Source organism: Ascaphus truei, chromosome 4 (assembly GCF_040206685.1).
Source record: "Ascaphus truei isolate aAscTru1 chromosome 4, aAscTru1.hap1, whole genome shotgun sequence".
Lineage (NCBI taxonomy): Eukaryota > Metazoa > Chordata > Amphibia > Anura > Ascaphidae > Ascaphus > Ascaphus truei.
The window spans coordinates 1,959,760-1,987,469 of record NC_134486.1 but is presented as its reverse complement, the minus strand read 5'-3'; the positions used below and the strand labels follow the sequence as shown (position 1 = coordinate 1,987,469).

Genomic DNA, 27,710 nt, shown 5'->3' with positions numbered 1-27,710 from the left:
TTTGACCTCAGTCCCACCTATCCGACCAGTCAGCAGAACAAATCGTCCTCCTTTATCTGTTTTCTTGAGTTCTAATTGAAAAGGGTGTTATTGAAAACTATGGCCACACGTATTTTTTTGACTACCGCAGATGAGTAGAATACCTGGGAGAATTGTTTATGTAAAAAGGTGGGTGGGTGTCGCCTGGGAATGTGAGTCTCCTGCAAAAAGATAACATCTACAAGTTCATTTTTATAGTTCAAGAAAGCCGTCCGGCGTTTAGCCTGGCTGTTGAGCCCTTTAACATTATGGGATAGTATTTTAAGGGTACCCATCGTTGTCGTGGTTGAAAGCTAATAGCTTAATCCTTTCTGGTACCACGAGTCTAGCTGATTTAGGGACTGGAACATACATTTTATTGAGAACATTATGTTGGAACCATATAGCCTTACTGTTATTGACGGTGACGGGAAACACAATGGGAAAGAGAGAACAATAATAACAATAACTCGGGTCGAACACATGCAACGTAACCCTTGCAGCCACCCATCCGCAGCCCCAGGAACTCGTGTGACTTGTAACTTGATTGGATTTAGTTTAGCGTTTCACTGTATTGCAATGTTCTTCATGTCCGTGCGCATCAATATATAACCCCCTTACTTCTAAATAACTCAGAGTGCCCTCTCCCCCACAACCGGGTGGGGGATCTTAGTAGCAGAGTGTGTAGAGGGGTCAGGGATGAATCCCTCTGACCCAGGAGACCCCCAGGGACTCAGCCCTGGCTTATCTTCATACAGATTCTAACTTTTCTAACTGTTTTACTGATATTATCGCACCCTGCGGGCAGTGACTTTCAACCATCATATGAGCCGGAATATTTCAGCGTGATAATCCCACTTTATTAAATGTCCAAATATATCAAAATATACAACCAACCTAAACATACTAACCTACACCCTTGCTATTATATTACAAACTTTTAAACACTTTAAATAGATACACGAATAAACTTTTCAAACTGTTGTAATGGTAATTTTATTTCTTGACTCCATAACACCTCTATGTCCTCGTAAAGTCATCCTTTCAGTTGGAACGTATTTTGTGAACCTTAATGTCGGACCTTGACCATCAGAGTAGATTATCTTAAAGGTGAGCAGTCTTTAAGGTCTGCACCCTGACCAGCAGCTCCAAGCAAATTACCAAATATAAACCATGAGTCATCTCCAAATAAGATCTGCCAAGAACTGCCCCAGAAGTAATATGATGTCAACCGTTGGGGCCGCAGCCTCCATCAGGGCAATGCGGTTCGGGCCACGGGTAGGGACTGTACATCAGAGAAGTAGAGTAACTTAACTTCCCTCGAGAAACTGCCAGCCCATGCTCAGCAATCGTGAACCCCTGGCAATTCAACCCTCATTGTGAGTGCTCCCGGCTGATCCGCTGAGTCCATGGCCGAGTTAGTTGAATGCAGCAGATCGGATTATAAGAAGCTTGTCGGGGGCCAGAAAAGCAACAGTCCTTTGTCGGCCCCCGCACCACCCCTCCTCAGGGCCCGGTGTGGGGACATCAGCCAAAATCCTCAGAATGGAGCGATTAAGTTGGTTCTGCAAATGCAGAGATGAGGGGGAGGTAAAGAGTACAGGGACGAGAGGGGCAGACCATCTAGGCCGCAGGGCCCTCAAAAAAGTACATAACAAGAGTGGGCAGAGAAATTTGAACATGAAGGCTCCAGAGCCCTGTCTGAAACTTTTAAAACTTCGTTGAAGGCTCACATATTGTGGCTTCAATCGCCAACAAGGAGATGGTGAGATGGCTCTCATCCATTTTAACCCTTAGTTGTAGGTTGCTGGTGATTCTGGTTTTGAGAGGCCAATCTCTCCGATGTGCGTGGAAGGTGTCCGAGTTGTCCGGGTCGCTGCGATTTCGGCGTTGGGCTTGAGTCTTCCGAAGGAGAGATCCCAAGGGCATGCAAAAACTTTTTGCTTTCTTCCGGATACCGCAAGACAATCTGTTCCATTTTTGAAAAACATTCATTTGAATGGAAAGCCCCATCGATATTTGACTCCCCCCTCTCTCTCAAGAAGGAAGTCAGCCGCTTCAGATCTCGCCTTCTAGCTACCGTGACTCTAGAAAGATCATTGAAAATGTGCAAAGTGTTGTTCTCAAAAGAGATTTCGTCTTTTTTTTCTGCAGTGGTTGATAAATCTGTCCGTGGTAAAATGATGCATTTTGACTATTACATCCTTGAATCTATTAAATAAATCTAATTTAGCTAGCCTCTCCTCATAAGTCAGATTGTCCATCACATTTATTAACTTGGTGGCTCTTCTGTACACTCTCTCCATAATTATGTTCCATTATGTCTTTTCTAAGGAGTGGTGCCCAAAATTGTACTCCATATCCAAGGTGTGGTCTTACTAATGCTTTATTAAGGGGCATAATTATGTTAACTTCCCTTCCATCCATTGCCTGTTTAATGCAAGATAAGATCTTGTTTGCCTTTGCAGCTACTGCATGGCTTTGGGCACTATTGCTAAACCTGCTGTCTACAAGCACTCCTAAATCCTTCTCCATCAAGGATTCCCCCAATTTATCCCCATTTAATTTGTAGGTCGCCTGTTTAGTCTTGTTTCACAAATGCATAACCTTACATTAATCTGTATTAAAGATAAGATCCTACCGGTATGTATCCAAACCCTACTCTGATCAAGTAAATGGCTTCTTACCTGTATAGATCCTCTGGTGTGTTAGGAGGTGGCTCTTCCATGAAAAGCTTTTCCTACACTCTGTACTCTGTTCTCCCCTGTGTGAATCCTCTCGTGTCTGAGGAGGTGGTACTTTTTATTGAATTGTTTCCCACACTCTGTACATGTAAAAGGTTTCTTGCCTGTGTGATTCTTGTAGTGGATGAGGAGCTGGTTCTTCATTGAAAAGCTTTCCTCACATTCTGTACAGGTGAAAGGTTTCTCCCTTTTGTGAATCCTCTCGTGTCTGAGGTGGTGGGACTTTCTAAAGAATTGTTTCCCACACACTGTACATTTGAAAGGTTTCTCGCCCGTGTGAATCCTGTGGTGGTTGAGGAGTTCGAAGTTCCATGAAAAGCTTTTCCCACACTCTGTACATGTGAAAGGTTTCTCGTCTGTGTGAATCTTGTGGTGGCGAAGGAGCTGGCTTTTACATAAAAAGCTTTTATCACACACTGTACATGTGAAAGGTCTCTCGTCTGTGTGCTTCTTGTGGTGGATGAGGAGGGCGCTGTTCTGTAAAAAACTTTCCCCACACTCTGTACATGTGAAAGGTTTCTCGCCTGTGTGAATCCTGTGGTGGTTGAGGAGCTGGAACTTCCATGAAAAGCTTTTCCCACACTCTGTACATGTGAAAGGTTTCTTGCCTGTGTGAATCTTGTGGTGTGTTAGGAGGTAGCTCTTCAATGAAAAGCTTTTCCCACACTCTGTACATGTGAAAGGTTTCTCGCCTCTGTGAATGTTGTTGTGTCTGAGGAGAAGGCAATTCCGTGAGAAGCATTTCCCACACACTGTACATGTGAATGGTTTCTTGCCTGTGTGAATATTATGGTGCATGAGGAGAAGGCTCTTCCATAAAAAGCTTTTCCCACACTCTGTACATGTGAAAGGTTTCTCGCCTGTGTGAATTTTGTGGTGCTTAAGGAGCTGGCTCTTAAAGAAAAAGCTTTTGCCACACTCTGTACATGTGAGAGGTTCCTCACCTGTATGAACCTTGTGGTGCCTGAGGAGCTCACTCTTCCATAAAAAGCTTTTCCCACACTCTGTACATGTGAAAGGTTTCTCGCCTGTGTGAATTTTGTGGTGCGTGAGGAACTGGCTCTTAAAGAAAAAGCTTTTCCCACACTCGGTACAATGAAAACGTTTGTCCGCTTTGTGAATCTTCTGGTGTGGAACGCATTTCCCCTTCAGTGAAAAACTTTTCCCACAGTCTGTACAGGTAAAGTGTTGCTGGTTAGTGTTGACACTATTCCGTGAGAAGCTTTTACCACACTCACAACGGACAAAAAGCTGAGCATCACGGCTTCTTCTTGAATCTCTCTCATATCTTTTGCTTGACGAGTCAGTCTGTGCTGTGTGCTGTACAAGACCTTTAAATTCACCATCACGTGGCACTGGTTCCTTGCATGTGTCCAACGTGTGGCAGACATCATTGGTTTTTGGCACTTCTGGGCTGCGAGGAGTCACCCGGCATCTGGACATGGCAGAGCTCCAGATCTGCTCCTCATTCAGGCAGTTCTCTAACAGAAGTAAACAAAAAGACAGAACTCAAATGTTTTCAATCTGTAAATTAAATAAAGCAAATAAGAAATAAAAAATACCCTGCAGAATTTTCTTTATCCACACATAACAAAATGTTCTCTTTACTCTATACCAATGGTATTAAAATTGTGGCAACAAAAAACAGACAAATATGCCCAAAGCTACTTTCAATGGGCATCTTTGTCTGTTTTTTGTTGTATACATTTAGCCACGCCCACTAGCACTCCTTTTGACACTAATATATATATATATATATATATATATATATATATATATATATATATATATATATATATAAAAAATGTAGTAATGTTAGGGGTTTCTTAGAGCTTGTTGGGTATCTGTGTGTTTATTAAAATTTTGGCCCCTAAATATCAAGTGGCCCCCAATGACCCGAAATATATTTCTGGCAGCTCAAACTATTAATTAATTTTGATACATATAGAATGTGTATTTATTACTGTATTTATTATCTAAGTATACATATACATCCTCTAACCATTATTAACATTGAAATTGTCCATATTTACGACAGGGGTGGGCTTATGGTGTGAGCAGGTGAGAAATATTAGAAAGTTATAATCCGCCTCACTGCAAAGACAGTTTCCCCATGTGTGGCCAAGGGATTATACAATGTTTGCAATACGTTTTATATCAAAGGATTTGTGTCAGTTTTGTGGTATGTCCTAGTAGCCAATACATTATTTTATCTTCTGCTTTTTAGAACAAGTTACAGTTTCATTTGATGTCAAGGACAAAAGCATATTAGGTCATTAACCGTCAGGGAATAATGGGATTTGTTGGATTCTTTGAAATACAGTATGTAATATGACTATCCCAATGTTGTCTGAATGGGCCATATTATATATACACACTTTAATAAAAATGGTGGGGGATATTAAATATTTGAATCAATCTGGTGCTTCAGGGGTCGATGTGGTTTGTCTGTCTTAAAAATACAAGATAGTGTTTATGACAGGTCAAGACCCTTCCTGGGTCTGTGCTGATCTACAAAAAGGCCTTAATTTGGGCTATCAAGGATGGCCCACTAAAAGTGAGATGTGTCATTTAGTAGGCTAGGGACGGTAGCCAGATACTGGGCTGTCAGCCTCAAAGAAAATGAAAACGTTCGTGAATGATGACTTGTTCATCCTAGAGCAGTGATTCCCAACCGGGGCTCCGCGGAACCACGGGGCTCCGTGGAGCAGTCCCAGGGGTTCCGCCTGGCCGCCCAAGCAGTTTCCTGGCTCTCCCCAGCTCCCTCGCTCTTCCAATCCCTGGCTTCCCCGGCTCTTCCACTCCCCGCCCCCCCCTCGAGCCCGCACACAGCCACGCTCTAGGGCACGCGTGTGTGTATGTGTACGCATGCGCGTGCCGCCCGGCTCTTCCGCTCCACCCCGAGCCCACACACTGCCGCGCGTGCCACCGCCTACAGCCCGCCCGCAACCTGCACGCCGCCGCTTGAGGTGGGGAAGAGGGTGAGATGGGACATGCAACGGCAAGGCGGGGGGTGATGGGACATGCAAGGGGGAGGGTGGGGGGAGATGGGACATGCGGGGGGAGATGGGACATGCAAGGGAGGGGGTGGGGGGAGATGGGACATGCAAGGGGGAGGGTGGGGGGAGATGGGACATGCGGGGGGGAGATGGGACATGCAAGGGAGGGGGTGATGTGAGGGAGATGGGACACCATGCAGGGGGGTGATTTGAGGGAAATGGGACATGCAGGGGGGGTGATGTGAGGGAGATGGGACATGCAGGGAGGGCGATGTGAGGGAGATGGGACATGCAGGGGGGGTGATGTGAGGGAGATGGGACATGCGGGGGGGGTGATGTGAGGGAGATGGGACATGCAGGGGGGGGGGTGATTTGAGGGAAATGGGACATGCAGGGGGGGTGATGTGAGGGAGATGGGACATGCAGGGAGGGCAATGTGAGGGAGATGGGACATGCAGGGGGGGTGATGTGAGGGAGATGGGACATGCAGGGGGGGTGATGTGAGGGAGATGGGACATGCAGGGGGGGTGATGTGAGGGAGATGGGACATGCGGGGGGGGTGATGTGAGGGAGATGGGACATGCGGGGGGGGTGATGTGAGGGAGATGGGACATGCGGGGGGGTGATGTGAGGGAGATGGGACATGCAGGGGGGGGGTGATGTGAGGGAGATGGGACATGCAGGGGGGGGTGATGTGAGGGAGATGGGACATGCAGGGGGGGGGGGTGATGTGAGGGAGATGGGACATGCAGGGGGGGGGTGATGTGAGGGAGATGGGACATGCAGGGGGGGGTGATGTGAGTGAGATGGGACATGCAGGGGGGGGTGATGTGAGGGAGATGGGACATGCAGGGGGGGGGTGATGTGAGGGAGATGGGACATGCAGGGGGGGGTGATGTGAGGGAGATGGGACATGCAGGGAGGGCGATGTGAGGGAGATGGGACATGCAGGGGGGGTGATGTGAGGGAGATGGGACATGCAGGGGGGGTGATGTGAGGGAGATGGGACATGCAGGGGGGGGTGATGTGAGGGAGATGGGACATGCAGGGGGGGGGTGATGTGAGGGAGATGGGACATGCAGGGGGGTGATGTGAGGGAGATGGGACATGCAGGGGGGTGATGTGAGGGAGATGGGACATGCAGGGGGGGGTGATGTGAGGGAGATGGGACATGCAGGGGGGGGTGATGTGAGGGAGATGGGACATGCAGGGGGGGGTGATGTGAGGGAGATGGGACATGAGGGGGGGTGATGTGAGGGAGATGGGACATGCAGGGGGGGGTGATGTGAGGGAGATGGGACATGCAGGGGGGGGGGGTGATGTGAGGGAGATGGGACATGCAGGGGGGGGTGATGTGAGGGAGATGGGACATGCAGGGGGGGGTGATGTGAGTGAGATGGGACATGCAGGGGGGGGTGATGTGAGGGAGATGGGACATGCAGGGGGGGGGTGATGTGAGGGAGATGGGACATGCAGGGGGGGTGATGTGAGGGAGATGGGACATGCAGGGGGGGTGATGTGAGGGAGATGGGACATGCAGGGGGGGGGTGATGTGAGGAAGATGGGACATGCAGGGGGGGTGTATTGGATGTCTTTTTAAAAAATGTATTGAGGCGGTGGTTTTTAAAAAAAAAAAAACTTATTGGCGGGGAATTTTTATTATGTATTGCGGGGTGAAGTTACATGTATTTAGAGGGGTGGGGTTTTTTGGTATGTATTTTGTGGGGGGGTATTGAGTGATAGTGGGGTAATTGACGGAAGGCAGGAGCGAGTGAGAGGAGAGAGGGGGGGAGTGAGCGAGGAAAAGAGGGAGTAAGATTGAGACGCAGGGGATAAATATATGCGAGGCGGGAGGGGGGGGAGAGTGGGTGAGGCAGAGGAGAGAGAAATACATGCGAGGCGGGAGGGGGAGTGAGTGAGACGGAGGAGAGAGAAATACATGGATAGAGGGTGGGAAATAGAGGTGGCTCATCAGGGGTGAAATTAACCTAAGGCCGCGCTTATAGTGCCGGCGACGCTGACGTCGGGCTGCAGTTGCTAGAAAAATCAAATTGAAGTGACTTCCAGCGATCGCGACCAAGCCGCCGCGCCGTCCTGTCGCTCCAACTATAAGCGCACGCGATGGACGTTGCCAGCACTATAAATGCAGCCTAATATGTGTCAGCCTGATAGGGGGTCCCTGAGATTTTTTTTAAATACTTCAATGGTTCCTCCAAACAAAAAAGGTTGGGAATCACTGTCCTAGAGAGAGGTGAGGAACCGGTCACCACTTAGTTGGAGGACTATATTAAAATGAAGATATCATGGACACCTACTCTAAGTATACCGGATAGATATTTGTAAATGTTGCAATGAAATAAATCAAATGATGCCAAACCCTTCATATCTAAGAGGTTATAAAGGGACAGATATCCATTTGTCACTCAAAATTAGGGGCACGTCTGTCACAATGAGTCTCGCTACATTCAGCAAACTCACATGAACCTATTGATATGACTCACGTGTGTCTAAGTATTAGAGAAATTAAGATATGAGGTATTTTATATTGGGTCAGATTTTAAACTTATTTTTAGAGGAGTTATTTTTTAAGTCGTAACGCTGTCAACCCAGTAGCTGATTTACGACATGGGTGGGCTTATAAATTAGAATTAAACAGCAGGTGTGTTTTGAGATCAAACACATGAATTTTTATTTTTTACTCCAGTGACAGATGGTAACGTACTGTAGAGGGATTTGTTTGTTTTATCATTTTATTTTAAGAAACTACTCTGCATTTATTGTAATTGTATGTTCTTGTAATAATCTTTTTCTGTTAATGTTATATTTATTAAAACAATTTTAATAAGTAATGCTTTGGGACTTTGAATGAACTATTGCACGCTTTGTAGAAAGTATTTATATTTTTGGACACATTTTGCTGCAACAGATTCTTGTTTGTTAAGTGCATAGTTTTTTCTTCAATAAACAGGGACCTGAGACCCTGGCAGATATATAAACTAATTACATATTTTTCCATATTTCTTGGGTGGTGGAAGCATATAGATATGATTGCAATCGAGTACGTGGTAAATATGAACTAATTGAAGGTACCTTGTGCAACAGAAAGGTGAGTTGGCTAGAGTAGCCGTGTGTATTAACCCCGGTGGCATATTTAAGTCACATGCTCACATGTTTGCTGTCCGTGACAGTTGGCATATGGGGACGGATTGTTAATTTGAGGGACCTGTGAGCATTATGGTGTCAGGACTCAGACCCCGGTGAGAGGTGGTATGACTGTACTACAATTTTCAGTTTTCTTCGTGGCTGGCCAGCCATTGCTTATAGCCTTCTAAACGACACATATCTCACTCTTAGTGGGCCATCCTTGATAGCCCCAATTAAGCCATTTTCTTAGATCAGCACAGACCCAGGAAGGATCTGGACCTGTCAAACACAAGATCTTGTATGTTTAAGACAAACTAACTACATTAACCGCTGAAGCACCAGATTGATTAAAATACTTAATATTCCTAGACATTTTCATTACACACACCATATAAAAACTTTGTCTACTTTAAGAAACTATAACATTGAATAAATGTACATATTAAATGTTTCTATATGTAGCCATGTGTAAAATTGGTGTACAGATCTCTCTATCATGCTGGCAGTAATCCTGGTAAGAAGGCAGGGTTGACAGTAATTATCATGGAGGTGTGTCCTCAAACCCCTGTGATGTGTCATATGTAGCAAAGGAAGTGACAGCATGCTCTGTGTCCACTGTTAGTGACACAGAGGTGTGTCTTTCTGGAGGTTATATATTGCACAGCACTGCCTAAAGTTAGTGAGTCCAAGAGAGTCCAAGCTTAGTCTAAGGAGATCTACAGGAGCAGTTCAAGTCTGGCTGACAGAGTGGCAAGTGACAAGCTGATTACACACTGTATCCAGGGACCTGGCACAGCTGGTGGTCTCCCTTAGGGGAGAGGTGGAATAACCAAGCTGATTAGGAGACAGGAGGAACCTTCTGGATGGAGGGCCTCTACAAGATGTGCGGCTAAGTGTCTGCCACAAGACATGCTAATAAAGATGCCCATGGAAAGACCCTTCTTGCCTGTGTGTGGAGTTACTCAGGGAGAAGGTGCACCAAGGAGTTCCCCGTCAGAAACTCCTCCCTGCCGCTGTACGGATCTGGATGGGGTGGAGGCACTGTACCAAATGTGAGTAGGACTCAGCACACTACCTCAGACACCTGTCGTGGTGAATATCCCCACTAACACCCAGCGGGAGACTCAGGAGTCCTGTGAGCCAGCAGGTGCACCACACTACACAGACATGTAATTGGGGGATTTTCTTACATATGGGTCAGGATCAGAAGGGCCAAGGGAAAACACAGTTACATATATAAGAAAAGGGTTGTGGGCCAAACGTAGCATTAGACAGACCCCTGTTTTCCCATATAATTACAGTAACTAAACAAACAATGATACACAGACAACAAGCGGCATCCTGCAAGTCGTTACTTTCACCGGTCATACAAAGGCTGACTATGTATATTGTCTATTTCTAGGAGAGATAACATTAATATCGTTAGATTCTTCTGTGCCAGAGCAGCGGGTGCTGTGATATTCCCAGGCCCATCCCCAAGGCAGCGTTTTATTCTTATAAATATGGGGATATCCTAAATGAGAGGGGGAACTGGCAACGTCACTCAAACATGGATTCTGGGGCTTCATCTGACCCCAAAATAATATTATAATTTATGCTTTTAAAAAAATAGAGAAATTATACATACATACATATACACGTATATATATCTCCTTACCTCAAATTGTTATCTCACTGCTCAAAGTGGCAACGGGTGTCCAAAATATTGGAAAAGGTATTTTCCAACATGCAAACAAGGCCGGCATGGCAAGTAAGGCCTAAACCCCCAAATATGGGACACACCAAAAAGCTGTGGCCCTTATTCTCCGGGGAAACGGATTGTCCCTGGGCTTGACACCATTCAGGAACAAGGCATGGAGGCGAAGGTTAAATAAAAGTGGTAATATAAACCTAAATGTGGCTACCTATAACAAAATGCCAAACTCTTTCCAGTGAAGGAGTACTGCAAGATCTGGAAGACAATCGTGAAAAAATGTAATGGGATATTGTTGGCATTATTGGAATAAGTAGAAAAGACGAAAGCTCAAAAGTGTACACCTGTTATATTACAGAGGTACAGAAAATGGAAGAATCAGTGGCGTCGGATTCAAGAGAAGGCGAAATAACAGGGGCGTATGAAAGTCAATCGGACAGAACAGATAGAATCGTCATTCAGATGACAGCGATAAAGGCTTCAAATAATCCTGTAAAAAGCCCCTGCCCCTAGTAACTGAAGGAACACAGGGCACAAACGGATCTGAAGTAACTAAACTGATTTATTGAGCCTGATTGGGAGCTGAAGCATTTTCTGACCCAAGTTTATTGTTATGATCTATGGTTCAGCACTATCCCGATAAAGAAATAAATATCACGGTTCACCATATATTATTGTTCCCTTATACACGGGCCATTCAATGTGGTCACCCTCTCTACCCTTTACTCTCGATGTGATTTACTAAGCTGCTATATTTAGCTCCTACTTTCAGCTGATACGTCATTTATACTCAATTTTTGTGTTAGACAAATTTGCCCCTCCATAAATAACAAGACAGGTCTTATATGACTGATAGGTTGTTACATATTCTTTATACCAATTTTTGATGCGAGTATGATCTTACATTTATTATGTATCTTTATATACAATTTAATTGTGTTACATATCTACGGTTTATACTTTTTATATATTGACAAGATTAGTTTTTCCTCAGTTATGTTAGGTCTATATGGTCGGTTTATGATATCTATATTTTTCCATTATACATTATATTGATTAGTCTTGGGTATTTGTTTGTATCCTGTTTTTCACTATTTTGTTATTCTAATATGCTTATATGAGTTGCATATATGTTTTTATTGTCTAAAGGAATATTTCTTTAATTTCTTCTATTGAATCAATATTGCCTCAGCGGCCGGTATGGATCTAGGAGGCATTGATTGGTTTGTTCCCAGACTGTGTTGTGTGCTTGCACATTTCCCCTATATTAGGGGATGGGATACAGTAAGCGGACTTCATCTTGCCCTACACCATGATGGTTAAGAGGTTAAGTTTGAAACTTTGTTACTCATTGTATATTCTCTCTGCAACATAGATGGCGCTCGCACGTTCGTTACGTGCGTCACGCCAGCAGCTCAGCTCGCGAGACGTTCTCAATGCATGTGCGACGTCACTTCCGGTCCCGGCTTACTACCGGGTCCCTGTATGCATGAAACTGACGGGACCGGAAGTGAAGGATACACTCTTTGACAAAGGGCATTTCCGCCCGAAACGCATCAGTTCTTTTTACCCCACCATGTCTTTGTTTGTCTCCCATGTTTGGCCCTAATAAATAGATTTTTGTAACCGTGCTCGTGGGTGTGCCGTACCCCTCATTTTTTTTCCCCCTGCATGCTGTGCTCCACATCACTCCACTGAGGATTCTGTTACTTAGTCATTTAACACAAAGTACAGTCATAGTATATTTTATTATTATTTATTATTGTGTGCGCGCGTCAGTGTTTGTGTGTGCGCGAGTCAGTGTTTGTGTGTGCGCGAGTCAGTGTTTGTGTGTGTGCGAGTCAGTGTGTATGTGCGCGTCACTGTGTGTGTGTGTGTCAGTGTGTACGCGTCAGTGTGTGCGCGTTAGTGTGTGTGCGTTAGCGTGTGTGCGTCAGTGTGTGTGCGCGCGTCAGTGTTTGTGTGTGTGCGAGTCAGTGTTTGTGTGTACGCGCATCAGTGTGTATGTGCGCGTCACTGTGTGTGTGCGTCAGTGTGTGCGCGTCAGTGTGTACGCGTTAGTGTGCGCGCGCACGTCAGTGTGTGTGTGCGCGAGTCAGTGTGTATGCGCGCGTCAGTCTGTGTGCGTTAGTGTGTGTTCGTGCACGCGCGTCAGTGTGTGTGCGCACGTCAGTGTGTGTGTGTGCGTGCATCAGTGTTTGTGTGTGTGAGTCAGTGTGTAGGCGCGCGTCACTGTGTGTGCGTTAGTGTGTGCGTGCACGCGCGTCAGTGTGTGTGCGAGTCAGTGTATGTCCATGTCAGTTTGCGCCAGCGAGTGTGTGTTCGCACGTCAGTGTGTGTGTGTGTGTGTGTGTGTGTGTGTGTGTGTGTGTGTGTGTGTGTGTGTGTGTGCACGTCAGTGCGTGAGTATGTGCACTAGTGATGTACCGAGTACCCGGAATTACCCGGTGCCTTTCCAGCTACCTGGACATTACCCGGACCCGGCAAATGGAAAGTGGGACCGGTGCCGGGTAATACCCGGCGCCGGGTAGTGATGTCATTATGTATATAACTGTGAGGATTCGTCGGAATGGGGCTGCTGTCACCTTAACCCCTACTTGCCCCTCTAATCTCCGTGGTACTCAGACAAGGCAGCCTGGCGGTGCCACTTACACGCGGGTGCTGCACGGACCCCGCTGGTCTCTTGTCTCCCTGGGCGCAGGGCGCGCTCCCGTTCCTCAGGGCTTGACGCGCGACGCATGCATTAATTCCACCTGGTTGCTACGTCTTGTTCCAGCTTACGATGCGGAAGCGAAAGCTTGCGTTGTGTTTCCCTCAGCTCCGTGCAAGCTGCTCGCGAGTGATTGAAATGAGTAACAATATGGCGGCACTTTCCTATTACGTCTGCAAACTCTGCAAACATATATGCCAAGATCCCACAGCCAGTCACAACAATTCTACATTCAATGTTAAAGGATCATACAGCTGCACACCCAGGAACGTGGTGTATATGATTCAGTGCAACAAATGTGACCAAGGATGCTACATTGGGGAAACCAGCCCAAAACGACAAGGCAGAATGAATATGCACAGACACTCTCTATTACACCACCAAGAAGGAAGATACTGCTCACCTGTGGGACATCACTTCTCACATTTAAAAATCAGAATCCTCAATGGGATGTTTAAACACATCCAAGAACGGAAAACATCTCAGCTCAGAATAAGACTTTTTGACACAAAAACAAAAGGACTTAATGCAGACATGGGGTTTCTCACACACATCAGAATTGTTCTGATCTCAGGAGCACTCAATCATCACGTTTTATTGGGAAATTTGTTTCTATCTTGCACATTGTATATAACAATTATGGTGTCGTTGTCGTCCTACAATTCTATTAATAAAAATGTATTATTTTCTAGCCAATTTACCTATCCTCCTACAGTGATGGGAGCGGTTACTGTATTTTTATTTATAAAAAAAATGTGTTACCAGGAAGTAATACAGTGAGAGTTACCTCTCGTTTTCAAGTATGTCCTGGGCACAGAGTTATAACAATACATGGTTTGTGAAATTATACTGAATGCAGTAAATAAGGAACATAGCAGAGAACTCCCTATCTCCCTCTTATTTGCTTGATGTAATTATCATAAGTCAATTGTATCATCTATTCCAAATAATACTATGGAAACTTCTGCTGAAAAAAAATAATAATTTATACTCAAAGTCTTTTATTCAAAATCATATCAAAATACAATATCAGTAACAAAACGCAGAGAAGTTTCACTTAGAATGCGCATGCTCGAAACAGATACACAGACACAGACACAGACACAGACGACACAGACACAGACACAGACGACACAGACACAGACTAAAACATTTAATAAGTGATGCTTTGGGATCCGAATTAACTTTTGCATGCTCTGTAGAGAGTATTTACATTTTCGGACACATTTTGCTACAACAGCTTTTTGTTTGTTAAGTGCATAGATTTTTCTATGATAAACAGGGACCTGAGACCCTGGCAAATATTAATTTGACATCTTTTACTTGCATAATTTCTTAGGCGATGGCCTGCGTTTAGATATGATCGCAATTGAGTAATGGGGTTAATATTAACTCATCGAAGGTATCTTTGTGCAGGAGAAAGGTGGGGTGGTTAGAGTAGCCGAGTGTATTAACCCTGGTTGCATATCTAAGTCACGTGCTCACTTGTGTGCTGTTCGTGACGGATTTAAGGGAGATACAGTATTGTTTATTTGAGGAACCTTTACAAAAGGTGAAAAGGGGGACAGCTTGCAAGCTGTGTATTAACCCTTGTCCCTTATGCAGGTCACGTGCTCACAGGTGTCCCGTATGGGACACCCACCCACACCCCAAATACATACAACCCCCAATACAAAAAAACTTCACCTCCCCAATACATAAAAAAAAAAACACTGCTCCAAATACATACAAACCCTCCCTACTCTCCAAATCCATACAAAAAACACCAGCCCCCAAAACATACAAGCCACCCTCACACTGCAAATACATACAATCCCTCACCCCCCAAATACATGCACAAAAAGACCTAGAGACTTACCTACCTTGGGGATGGTCTCAGGCTTCTGGTGCCCGGCTCTCCCCAGCTGTGTGGGCCTCAGAGAGAGGCCCTGACCGGGGCAGTGAGGGAGTGCGGCAGCTGGGGAGAGCCGGGGCCTGGCGACCGTACAAAGCAGTTGGACCTGAACTCTGGCCCAGACTAATTTGTTTGCCCGGCTGCCGGTTCTCTCGTTGCTGCCAGGCCCCGGTTATCCCCAACTTTTCCTGGCTCTCCCCCCCTTGTCGGTGGCCCTGACTACTTGTAACAAGATAACGTGTCCCTACACTAAAGGATGTTGTGGTACTCACCAGCGACAGGAAATGTGACTAATTCTGTCTTTATCGGGGTGAGATGTTCCTCAGCGTTCGACTCTTCTCGCTCTGACTTAATCTGTAACCTCTCCGGTACAATCCCTGGGAAACAGAAGTAAAATGCATCGTGTGAAGCTGGGAGTGGGGGCTCGCCTTGTGAGATCACTATACAGAAATACTTTATCCTGATTCCTGAGGGGAAGTCACTGATATTATGTGATTATTAACCCCGAGTGATGAGAATGTTTTTACCCAAGTGCTGAAAACACAGAGTTTCTGGCGCTACCAATGTTACATTACATCACAGGATCAGCACTCAGGATATAGGTGTCATGGGAGAGGGGGTTTGGCCCGGTATTAAAGGGGTTAAACCCCATTTGGCCACCCCCTGCTCTCACCCTGGAAGCTAGGGGTTAACTGGAAGGATGTCCAGTACTGTAGTTATGCCCCTGCTTCAGCACCAACTGTGTATCCCCCTGTGAATATGTATTGTTCCCATTCCAGTGTCTGCCCCAACACATACACTGGGATCTATGCGGGAGGGAAAGGGTTAATGTTAATTTTGTGTTTATGGCCCTTTGTCCCTTTTCCCGCCTTTTCAGGCTCCATTTTGCAGTCTCTCCATAGGTCGTCATTACAGCCCATGTAACCCTATGGAGATTCCGGCGATTTGGGCCTGATACCGGAAAAGACCTGCAGGTGGTGCCAGAGAGGAGGAGCGGCGGTTCCCCATTGAAAGTGAATGGAGTAATGCATTTCAATGGGGATTCCTGGAAGCCGACCTCTGGAGACGAGCTGGCAGCCAGCCAGGCCGCAAAACCGCAAGAGCGGAAACATTGTCACAAAAGAGCTTTGATCGCGCCATTGGCGTGGGAACTAGGGCCTCGGTCAAGTTCACAGCCAATTGGCGTGGGATCTTCTGTTCTAGGGCACCTAGAAATAAAATTCATTTTGACCCGAGATGTTAGGAACCCCCTCACTTGACCCCAACAGGGTCCGACAAGTAAGAGAAAAGGTCCGTAATGGCGGAGAAAGCCGCGCGGCTTTCAAACACTAAGTGTGAAACAAGGTAAACTGCAAACCAATAACTCCGGTTCCGTGGGGACCAGAGGGCTGAGATTTGGCAAGGATGTAGTCACTGCTCCGGCATGACTGCATGACAATTTCCAGCCCTCTCCCCCCAACCGAATGGAGTAGGGTTAATTGTGAAAAAGTGTGTTTCCCATTGACTTCAATGGTAGCGGAGGTCCCATTGAATCCTATGGCCGCGCCGGCCCTATTGATTCTAATGGAAGAAAGCCGCGTGGCTTTGAAACGGCTAAGTCCAAATGTGTATAAAATGTAAACCTATATCTCCGGTTCTATGAGTACCAAAGGGCTGGGATTTGGGTCGCATGTAGTCACTGCTCCGGCATGACTGCATGGCCATTTCCAGCCCTCTCCGATCAACCAGACGGAGTATGGGCAAATGTGAAAATTGTGATTGCCCCATTGATTTAAATGGCGGAGTTGCTCCATTGAAAGCCTATAGTGGCGGAGCCCATTGATTTCAATGGAAGAGTGAAATGCAGTGATTTCTTTTAGCTTATAGCAGAGAATCCTGCATTAAAGTTAATAGGGGATTTTAACTTGTTTTTTATATCTCCGGTTCTGAGGGTCATGGAAGGCTGAAACTTGGCCACTTTGGCAAAGGTCTTCCGGCATGAGGACCTGGCAAATTTCAGCCCGCACAGACCCACAGAATGGATTATTTTAATATGTGTAGATATTAAAGAATGTATTGTATTTTGGGTCTGGTATAAAAGCCCGGGGAAGCCAGAGCCCATATGGTATGCTAATGCTCAGGGGGGCAACAAGTGTTCTACAATAAACCCCCTGATCAAAGGCTCCCCCACCCTGCTTGTGTATGCTAGCACAAAGGAAAGCAGGACGTGGGTACTTCTGATAAGTGTGGTGTTTCACACCTTGGGACAAAGGTTTTCCTGTCCCAAGCAGACTGGGCGACGCCAGTCTTGTGGGAGGGGGGCTAGGGAAATGAGCCCCTGATTAGAATAATGCACACCCAGTGGGCAGGTATTACTTGGCCTTTCAGGTGGTGGCAAGGAGGGATTGGGTGCAGATAATTGTCATCCAATGCCTTGCACCTCCTGTTAGGTTATGGGGCTGAAACTCCATATAAACGAGTGTAAGCTATACGCCCAGTGTCTCTCGTGATGTCTTCATTTGTATCCTGTATTGCTGAATGAATTGTCAATCCTGTACCTGATTGCTTCATTGTCCAACCCCTAAGTAAGTGTATATTTTGTCCGTTATTTGTACCATCTTGTGTGTTCACCTTCTCTAAGGAATAAACTATATTTATTATATCTAAGTCGTTTTCAATTCAACCCAGATATTTTGTGTATATTATATCCTATCACTAGCTACCGTGACAATAGGTAAATAAGAAAAACTCACATTCTCCCAGCAATTCAGTACAATAAGAGTTTCTTTAATGTACAAAAATCACACACACGTGAGAGGCCCGACACTCACCGGGCGGAAATGCCACGTTTCCCGGCCCCACGGTCCCCTTCCCTGGGCTCTTATTTTGCAGAAATTGCTAGGAGCCTGTGAGTATTTCTTATTTACCTGTATATGGAGCGGCCAACTCCCGTCCTCAAGGGCTTCTTCACCAGTGACCTCCCTGGGAGAAAATCCTGACATATGGTAATGTATAGGGATCTCTGTTTTATCCTGTTATTGTAAGAAACTGTCCTGCATTTACTGTAACTGTATGTTCTTGTAATACTTTTTCTGTAATCAAAACACTGTATCTTAATATATAAAATCGAATGGTTAGTGAGGTTAGTGCTATCTGCGGTGAATCTGATTGGTCCTCAGCCTCTGGCCAATCACATTGCTGTGTGTGACGTCACCCAACTGCCACTCTCTTCCCCCTCGGCGACACAGACACACAGACACACAGACACACACACCAAATCACCTCTCCCCCTCCCCGCTCCAAATCACCTCTCCCCCTCCCCGCTCCAAATCACCTCTCCCCCTCCCCGCTCCAAATCACCTCTCCCCCTCCCCGCTCCAAATCACCTCTCCCCCTCCCCAGCAGCATCACCTCTCCCCCTCCCCAGCGGCATCACCTCTCCCCCCTCCCCGCTCCAAATCACCTCTCCCCCCTCCCCGCTCCAAATCACCTCTCCCCCTCCCCAGCGGCATCACCTCTCCCCCTCCCCAGCGGCGCTCCAACTCACCTCTCCCCCTCCCCAGCGACATCACCTATCCCCCTCCCCGCTCCAAATCACCTCTCCCCCTCCCCGCTCCAAATCACCTCTCCCCCTCCCCAGCGGCATCACCTCTCCCCCCTCCCCAGCGGCGCTCAAACTCACCTCTCCCCCTCCCCAGCGGCATCACCTCTCCCCCCTCCCCGCTCCAAATCACCTCTCCCCCCGCTCCAAATCACCTCTCCCCCCGCTCCAAATCACCTCTCCCCCCGCTCCAAATCACCTCTCCCCCCGCTCCAAATCACCTCTGGCGGGGGAACAGGCAGCTGCCACGCGGCGCGTAATGATGGCGGACCCCCTTCCTCCCTCGCGGCGCCGAGTCAGAAGATGGCGGCGGCCGGAAGTACAGGTAGGTGTCGCTCCCCCACCTCCGGCGCCAAACGGAAGTGAGAAAGGGCGCATCAACTGAGACGTGTGTGTGTGTGTGTGTGTGTCACTGTCCACTGCCCCCCCCTCCTGTCCACTGCCCCCCCCCTCCTGTCCACTGCCCCCCCCCCTCCTGTCCACTGCCCCCCCCCTCCTGTCCACTGCCCCCCCCCCCTCCTGTCCACTGCCCCCCCCCCTCCTGTCCACTGCCCCCCCCCCCTCCTGTCCACTGCCCCCCCCCCCTCCTGTCCACTGCCCCCCCCCCCTCCTGTCCACTGCCCCCCCCCTCCTGTCCACTGCCCCCCCCCTCCTGTCCACTGCCCCCCCCCTCCTGTCCACTGCCCCCCCCCTCCTGTCCACTGCCCCCCCCCTTCCTGTCCACTGCCCCCCCCCCTCCTGTCCACTGCCCCCCCCTCCTGTCCACTGCCCCCCCCCCTCCTGTCCACTGCCCCCCCCCTCCTGTCCACTGCCCCCCCCTCCTGTCCACTGCCCCCCCCCTCCTGTCCACCTCCCCCCCCTCCTGTCCACCTCCCCCCCTTCCTGTCCACCTCCCCCCCCCTCCTGTCCACTGCCCCCCCCCCCTCCTGTCCACTGCCCCCCCTTCCTGTCCACTGCCCCCCCTTCCTGTCCACTGCCCCCTTCTGTCCACTGCCCCCCCCTTCTGTCCACCGCCCCCCCCTCCTGTCCACCGCCCCCCCCTCCTGTCCACCGCCCCCCCCTCCTGTCCACCGCCCCCCCCTCCTGTCCACCGCCCCCCCCTCCTGTCCACCGCCCCCCCCTCCTGTCCACCGCCCCCCCCTCCTGTCCACCGCCCCCCCCTCCTGTCCACCTCCCCCCCCCTCTCCTGTCCACTGCCCCCCCTCCTGTCCACTGCCCGTCCCTCCTGTCCACTGCCCGTCCCTTCTGTCCACTGCCCGTCCCTCCTGTCCACTGCCCGTCCCTCCTGTCCACTGCCCGTCCCTCCTGTCCACTGCCCGTCCCTCCTGTCCACTGCCCGTCCCTCCTGTCCACTGCCCGTCCCTCCTGTCCACTGCCCGTCCCTCCTGTCCACTGCCCGTCCCTCCTGTCCACTGCCCGTCCCTCCTGTCCACTGCCCCCCCCATCCTGTCCACTGTCCCCCCCCCCATCCTGTCCACTGTCCGTCCCCCCCCTCCTGTCCACTGTCCGTCCCCACCCCCTCCTGTCCACTGTTCATCCCCCCCCTCCTGTCCACTGTTCGTCCCTCCCCTCTGGGGAACACGGAGAAAGAGGGAGAGAGAAGGGAGCGGGAAATTTTACTCACGGCCAACGCCAGGTCTCTCTCCCCCTCGCCGCCGCTCCAACTGGACCAGATGGCGGCGCCCGGAAGGACCCCCATCCTCCCTCGCGGCGCCCAGTGAGAAGATGGCGGCGCCCGGAGGTACAGGTAGGTGTCGCCTGTGTCGCTCCCCCACTTACCCCCCCCCACCTACCCCCCCACCTCCCAGAGCATGCTCTCTACGGCTCAACATCCCCGAGGAGCAGGAGGAGGGCGGCAGGGACTTAATGCTGCTAGGTGAGGAAATGCAGGGGGAGGAATCCATGCCTTTGAGGCGCCCCCCCCCTGCCTTTGACGCCACCCTCCCCTCTCCCTTTGACGCCCCCCCCTCCCTTTGATGCCCCCCCTCCCTTTGACGCCCCCCCCCCTCCCTTTGACGACCCCCCCCTCCCTTTGACGCCCCCCCCCCTTCCTTTGACGCTCCCCCCCCTGCCTTTGACGCCCCCCCCTGCCTCCGGGCAACGCCGGGTATTAACACACACCTCTCCTCCCCCCCATCACACTCACCTCCCTCTCCGGCGCTGACTCACCTCCCCTCCCCGGCGCTCACTCCCCCTGCCTTTCACGCCCCCCCTCCCTGCCTCCGGCCAACGCCGGGTATACACACACACACACACACCTCCTACACCCACATCACACTCACCTCCCTCCCCGCCGCTCAGTCACCTCCCAATACTGGATTGATGTGAATGGGGGACAAACAGAGAGAGGGGGGAGGAGAGAGAGAGGAACGGGAAAATTACATCCCGGGCAACGCCGGGTCTCTCAGCTAGTTTTTATATATATATTAAAACATTTAATAAGTGATGCTTTGTGCTTGGAATGAACTTTTGCACACTCTGTAGACAGTATATACATTTTCAGACACATTTTGCTACAACAGATTGTGTGTAAGTGCATAATAAAGTTTTTAGCTACATTATCATAATTGCCCAGTAGGGAGGGTGAGTGCCCACAGCTGGGCTACCTTCTCTAGTTTAGTATTGAAATCTGATTCTAACAGAGGTGTGTTTTGGGCCAAACACGTGATCTCATTTCATTGCCAGTGACCTCTCTGGGAGAAAATCCTGACATATGGTAATGTATAGGGATCTCTGTTTTATCCTGTTATTATAATAAACTGTCCTGCATTTACTGTCATTGTAAGTTCTTGTAATCTAAGCACTGTATTTTAATATATATATATATATATATATATATATTAAAACATTTAATAAGTAATGCTTTGGGCTCTGAATGAACTTTTGCACACTCTGTAGAGAGTATTTACATTTTCTGCCACATTTTGCTACAACAGATGTGTTTTAAGTGCATAGTTTTCCTACAATAAACAGGGGCCTTAGACCCTGGCAGATATTAATTTTACATATTTTATTTGCATAATTTCTCGGGTGATGGAAGCTTATAGATATGATCGCAATGAAGTAAACGGTTAATATTAAATCATTGAAAGTGAGGGCAAAGGTGAGTTGGCTAGAGTAGTGTATTAACCCTGGTTACATATCCAAGTCACATGATCACTTGTGTGCTGTTCGTGACAGGGAGTATATGGGGACAGATTTAGGGGAGATATTGTGTATTTGAGGGACCATTGCGAAGGTGAAAAGTGGGACAGCTGGCGAGCTGCGTATTAACCCTTGTCCCGTATGCAGGTCACGTGCTCACAGGTGGGCCATACGTGACACCCCCCCACACCCCAAATACATAAACCCCCCCCAAATACATACAAAAAAATACCACCCCCCAAATACATACAACCCCTCACATCCCAAATAATTACAAACCCCCACACCCCAAATACATACAAACCCCCCTCACGCCCGATATACATACACCCCCCCTCCACATACATACACAAAAAACAACCACCCCCCAAATACATACAAACACCTCCCCCTACATCCCAAAAAAATACATAAACTTCTCCTCTCAAATTACATAAAAAACCCTCCCCCCAGTTGTGTGGACCTCAGAGAGAGACCCTGCGCCGGACAGTGAGGGAGGTCCGCAGCTGGGGAGAGACCGGGCCCGTCGGCCAGACAATGCAGTTGGACCTGAACTCTGGCCCGGACAAACTTCTTTGCCCGGCTGCCGGTCCTCTGGTTGCTGCCAGGCCCCGGCTGTCCCCAGCTGTGGTCCTCCCTCACTGATATTGTCCCATGCCGAGCCCCCCGCAGCCACCGGGCCTGGGACACTTGTGCTGGCTCTCCTCCTCGTCAGTTGCCCTGTGTCGGCGGTCTTGTGAGACCCCCAATTTTACACCTCGCGAGCCTCCTTCACTATTTACCCCCCTCTTCCCAATTTATTTCTCTTCCCGTCTCACTCTTAACCCCTCTTCCTCACTCACTCCCCCTCTCCTCTCCCACCTCCAAAAACCCCACTATCACTCAATCCTGCTTCCTCAATCCCCCCTCCTCACAATCTTCCCCCCCAGCCACCGGGCCCGGGACACTTGCCCTGGATCTGCCCCCCCGTCGGTGGCCCTGACTACTTGTAACAAGATAACGTGTCCCTACACTAAAGGATATTATGGTACTCACCATCGACAGCAAATGTGACTATTTCCCTCTTTATCGGGGCGAGATGTTCCTCAGCGTTCGGCTCTTCTCTCTCTGACTTAATCTGTAACCTCTCCGGTACAATCCCTGGGAAACCTGGCAATAAGAAAGGGAAATGCCCCATGTAAAGCTGGGAGTGGGGCTCTTATAGTGCTATCACCCCCTCTGATATTGGGGTAATACCCGTCGGGAAGAAATGTCTCACTCGCCCTTCTGGCAGAAATCCCTTACAGAGATGGGACATGAGATGTTACCTGCTAGCGGCTCTATAAGAACACAAGATTAATTAGTTTGGGTGTGTGACTCACATAATGCAAAATACCCCGATATTCCCACCGTGCAGATCTCAGCGCCCCCACAATATCTGCTATACTCACATAGCACGCGGGGATCCATGCTGGTGGTGGGCAGTGCCCCTCTGTCCGTGCTGGTAGTGGGCAGTGCCTCTCTGTCCATGCTGGTAGTAGGCGGCGTCCCTCTGTCCTTGCCGGTAGTGGGCGGCGCCCCTCTGTCCATGCCGGTAGTGGGCGGCGCCCCTCTGTCCATGCCGGTAGCGGGCGGCGCCCCTCTGTCCTTGCTGGTAGCGGGCAGCGCCCCTCTGTCCTTGCTGGTAGCGGGCAGCGCCCCTCTGTCCATGCTGGTAGTGGGCAGTGCCCCTCTGTCCTTGCTGGTAGCGGGCAGCGCCCCTCTGTCCATGCTGGTAGTGGGCAGCGCCCCTCTGTCCATGCTGGTAGTGGGCAGTGCCCCTCTGTCCGTGCTGGTAGTGGGCAGCGCCCCTCTGTCCTTGCTGGTAGTGGGCAGTGCTCCTCTGTCCATGCTGGTAGTGGGCAGCGCCCCTCTGTCCGTGCTGGTAGTGGGCAGCGCCCCTCTGTCCTTGCTGGTAGTGGGCAGCGCTCCTCTGTCCATGCTGGTAGTGGGCAGCGCCCCTCTGTCCATGCTGGTAGTGGGCAGTGCCCCTCTGTCCATGCTGGTAGTGGGCAGCGCCCCTCTGTCCATGCTGGTAGTGGGCAGTGCCCCTCTGTCCATGCTGGTAGTGGGCAGCGCCCCTCTGTCCATGCTGGTAGTGGGCAGCGCCCCTCTGTCCATGCTGGTAGTGGGCAGCGCCCCTCTGTCCTTGCTGGTAGTGGGCAGCGCCCCTCTGTCCATGCTGGTAGTGGGCAGCGCCCCTCTGTCCATGCTGGTAGTGGGCAGTGCCCCTCTGTCCATGCTGGTAGTGGGCAGCGCCCCTCTGTCCTTGCTGGTAGTGGGCAGCGCCCCTCTGTCCATGCTGGTAGTGGGCAGTGCCCCTCTGTCCATGCTGGTAGTGGGCAGCGCCCCTCTGTCCATGCTGGTAGTGGGCAGCGCCCCTCTGTCCGTGCTGGTAGTGGGCAGCACCCCTCTGTCCATGCTGGTAGTGGGCAGCGCCCCTCTGTCCGTGCTGGTAGTGGGCAGTGCCCCTCTGTCCATGCCAGTAGTGCCTGCATAAAAGGGAAGAAATGTAATGAGGGATATAACAAATAAGTATGCATGGGAAGGATGTTGATCCGGGGATTAATCCGATTGCCAATTCTCCCCTTATGAGATATCATTGGAAAATAGTAGTAGAGTCGTGCCACCTCTCCCCGGGGTGTGAGTCCTGACACCTCAGTGCTCACAGCTCCATACACATGTATGTAAGAGACACATATAGAGGGGTACAGCTGATATGTGAGTATATTGCAGGGTTACCTGCTCCTTGCTGCTCCCTGTGATTACCCCCTGTATCCCCCCCAGCACATTAGTGTCTGTGCCAGGCTGCAGCTCCCATACACATGTATGTAAGAGACACATATAGAGGGGTACAGCTGATATGTGAGTATATTGCAGGGTTACCTGCTCCTTGCTGCTCCCTGTGATTACCCCCTGTATCCCCCCAGCACATTAGTGTCTGTGCCAGGCTGCAGCTCCCATACACATGTATGTAAGAGACACATATAGAGGGGTACAGCTGATATGTGAGTATATTGCAGGATTACCTGCTCCTTGCTGCTCCCTGTGATTACTCCCTGTATCCCCCCAGCACATTAGTGTCTGTGCCAGGCTGCAGCTCCCATACACATGTATGTAAGAGACACATATAGAGGGGTACAGCTGATATGTGAGTATATTGCAGGATTACCTGCTCCTTGCTGCTCCCTGTGATTACCCCCTGTATCCCCCCAGCACATTAGTGTCTGTGCCAGGCTGCAGCTCCCATACACGTGTATGTAAGAGACACATATAGAGGGGTACAGCTGATATGTGAGTATATTGCAGGGTTACCTGCTCCTTGCTGCTGCCTGTGATTACCCCCTGTATCCCCCCCAGCACATTAGTGTCTGTGCCAGGCTGCAGCTCCCATACACATGTATGTAAGAGACACATATAGAGGGGTACAGCTGATATGTGAGTATATTGCAGGGTTACCTGCTCCTTGCTGCTCCCTGTGATTACCCCCTGTATCCCCCCCAGCACATTAGTGTCTGTGCCAGGCTGCAGCTCCCATACACATGTATGTAAGAGACACATATAGAGGGGTACAGCTGATATGTGAGTATATTGCAGGATTACCTGCTCCTTGCTGCTCCCTGTGATTACCCCCTGTATCCCCCCCAGCACATTAGTGTCTGTGCCGGGCTGCAGCTCCCATACACATGTATGTAAGAGACACATATAGAGGGGTACAGCTGATATGTGAGTATATTGCAGGATTACCTGCTCCTTGCTGCTCCCTGTGATTACCCCCTGTATCCCCCCCAGCACATTAGTGTCTGTGCCAGGCTGCAGCTCCCATACACATGTATGTAAGAGACACATATAGAGGGGTACAGCTGATATGTGAGTATATTGCAGGATTACCTGCTCCTTGCTGCTCCCTGTGATTACCCCCTGTATCCCCCCCAGCACATTAGTGTCTGTGCCAGGCTGCAGCTCCCATACACATGTATGTAAGAGACACATATAGAGGGGTACAGCTGATATGTGAGTATATTGCAGGGTTACCTGCTCCTTGCTGCTCCCTGTGATTACCCCCTGTATCCCCCCAGCACATTAGTGTCTGTGCCAGGCTGCAGCTCCCATACACATGTATAAAGAGACACATATAGAGGGGTACAGCTGATATGTGAGTATATTGCAGGATTACCTGCTCCTTGCTGCTCCCTGTGATTACTCCCTGTATCCCCCCAGCACATTAGTGTCTGTGCCAGGCTGCAGCTCCCATACACATGTATGTAAGAGACACATATAGAGGGGTACAGCTGATATGTGAGTATATTGCAGGATTACCTGCTCCTTGCTGCTCCCTGTGATTACCCCCTGTATCCCCCCAGCACATTAGTGTCTGTGCCAGGCTGCAGCTCCCATACACGTGTATGTAAGAGACACATATAGAGGGGTACAGCTGATATGTGAGTATATTGCAGGGTTACCTGCTCCTTGCTGCTGCCTGTGATTATCCCCTGTATCCCCCCCAGCACATTAGTGTCTGTGCCAGGCTGCAGCTCCCATACACATGTATGTAAGAGACACATATAGAGGGGTACAGCTGATATGTGAGTATATTGCAGGGTTACCTGCTCCTTGCTGCTCCCTGTGATTACCCCCTGTATCCCCCCCAGCACATTAGTGTCTGTGCCAGGCTGCAGCTCCCATACACATGTATGTAAGAGACACATATAGAGGGGTACAGCTGATATGTGAGTATATTGCAGGATTACCTGCTCCTTGCTGCTCCCTGTGATTACCCCCTGTATCCCCCCCAGCACATTAGTGTCTGTGCCGGGCTGCAGCTCCCATACACATGTATGTAAGAGACACATATAGAGGGGTACAGCTGATATGTGAGTATATTGCAGGATTACCTGCTCCTTGCTGCTCCCTGTGATTACCCCCTGTATCCCCCCCAGCACATTAGTGTCTGTGCCAGGCTGCAGCTCCCATACACATGTATGTAAGAGACACATATAGAGGGGTACAGCTGATATGTGAGTATATTGCAGGATTACCTGCTCCTTGCTGCTCCCTGTGATTACCCCCTGTATCCCCCCCAGCACATTAGTGTCTGTGCCAGGCTGCAGCTCCCATACACATGTATGTAAGAGACACATATAGAGGGGTACAGCTGATATGTGAGTATATTGCAGGGTTACCTGCTCCTTGCTGCTCCCTGTGATTACCCCCTGTATCCCCCCCAGCACATTAGTGTCTGTGCCAGGCTGCAGCTCCCATACACATGTATGTAAGAGACACATATAGAGGGGTACAGCTGATATGTGAGTATATTGCAGGATTACCTGCTCCTTGCTGCTCCCTGTGATTACTCCCTGTATCCCCCCAGCACATTAGTGTCTGTGCCAGGCTGCAGCTCCCATACACATGTATGTAAGAGACACATATAGAGGGGTACAGCTGATATGTGAGTATATTGCAGGATTACCTGCTCCTTGCTGCTCCCTGTGATTACCCCCTGTATCCCCCCAGCACATTAGTGTCTGTGCCAGGCTGCAGCTCCCATACACGTGTATGTAAGAGACACATATAGAGGGGTACAGCTGATATGTGAGTATATTGCAGGGTTACCTGCTCCTTGCTGCTCCCTGTGATTACCCCCTGTATCCCCCCCAGCACATTAGTGTCTGTGCCAGGCTGCAGCTCCCATACACATGTATGTAAGAGACACATATAGAGGGGTACAGCTGATATGTGAGTATATTGCAGGGTTACCTGCTCCTT

At 49.4% G+C, this 27,710-nt stretch overlaps 1 protein-coding gene across 4 annotated transcripts in view; it reads right to left on the bottom strand.

The window, feature by feature from the left end:
* Positions 1-462: 462 nt before the first annotated feature.
* The window catches only part of LOC142492499 (uncharacterized), a 37,367-nt gene continuing 10,119 nt past the window's right edge, over positions 463-27,710 (bottom strand). The window contains exons 2-6 of one of the 4 annotated variants that reach the window (XM_075595179.1): positions 23,357-24,436; positions 22,962-23,075; positions 15,475-15,579; positions 2,706-4,243; positions 463-2,105 (exon numbers count right to left, since the gene is read on the bottom strand). In XM_075595179.1, coding sequence (XP_075451294.1) covers positions 2,727-4,243; positions 15,475-15,579; positions 22,962-23,075; positions 23,357-24,436 — 2,816 coding nt within the window. In that variant the 3' untranslated portion in view covers positions 463-2,105; positions 2,706-2,726. Of the gene's footprint in view, positions 4,244-15,474; positions 15,580-22,961; positions 23,076-23,356; positions 24,437-27,710 lie in introns of those variants that run through there. The other 3 variants (XM_075595178.1, XM_075595180.1, XM_075595177.1) reach the window with 3 other exon arrangements.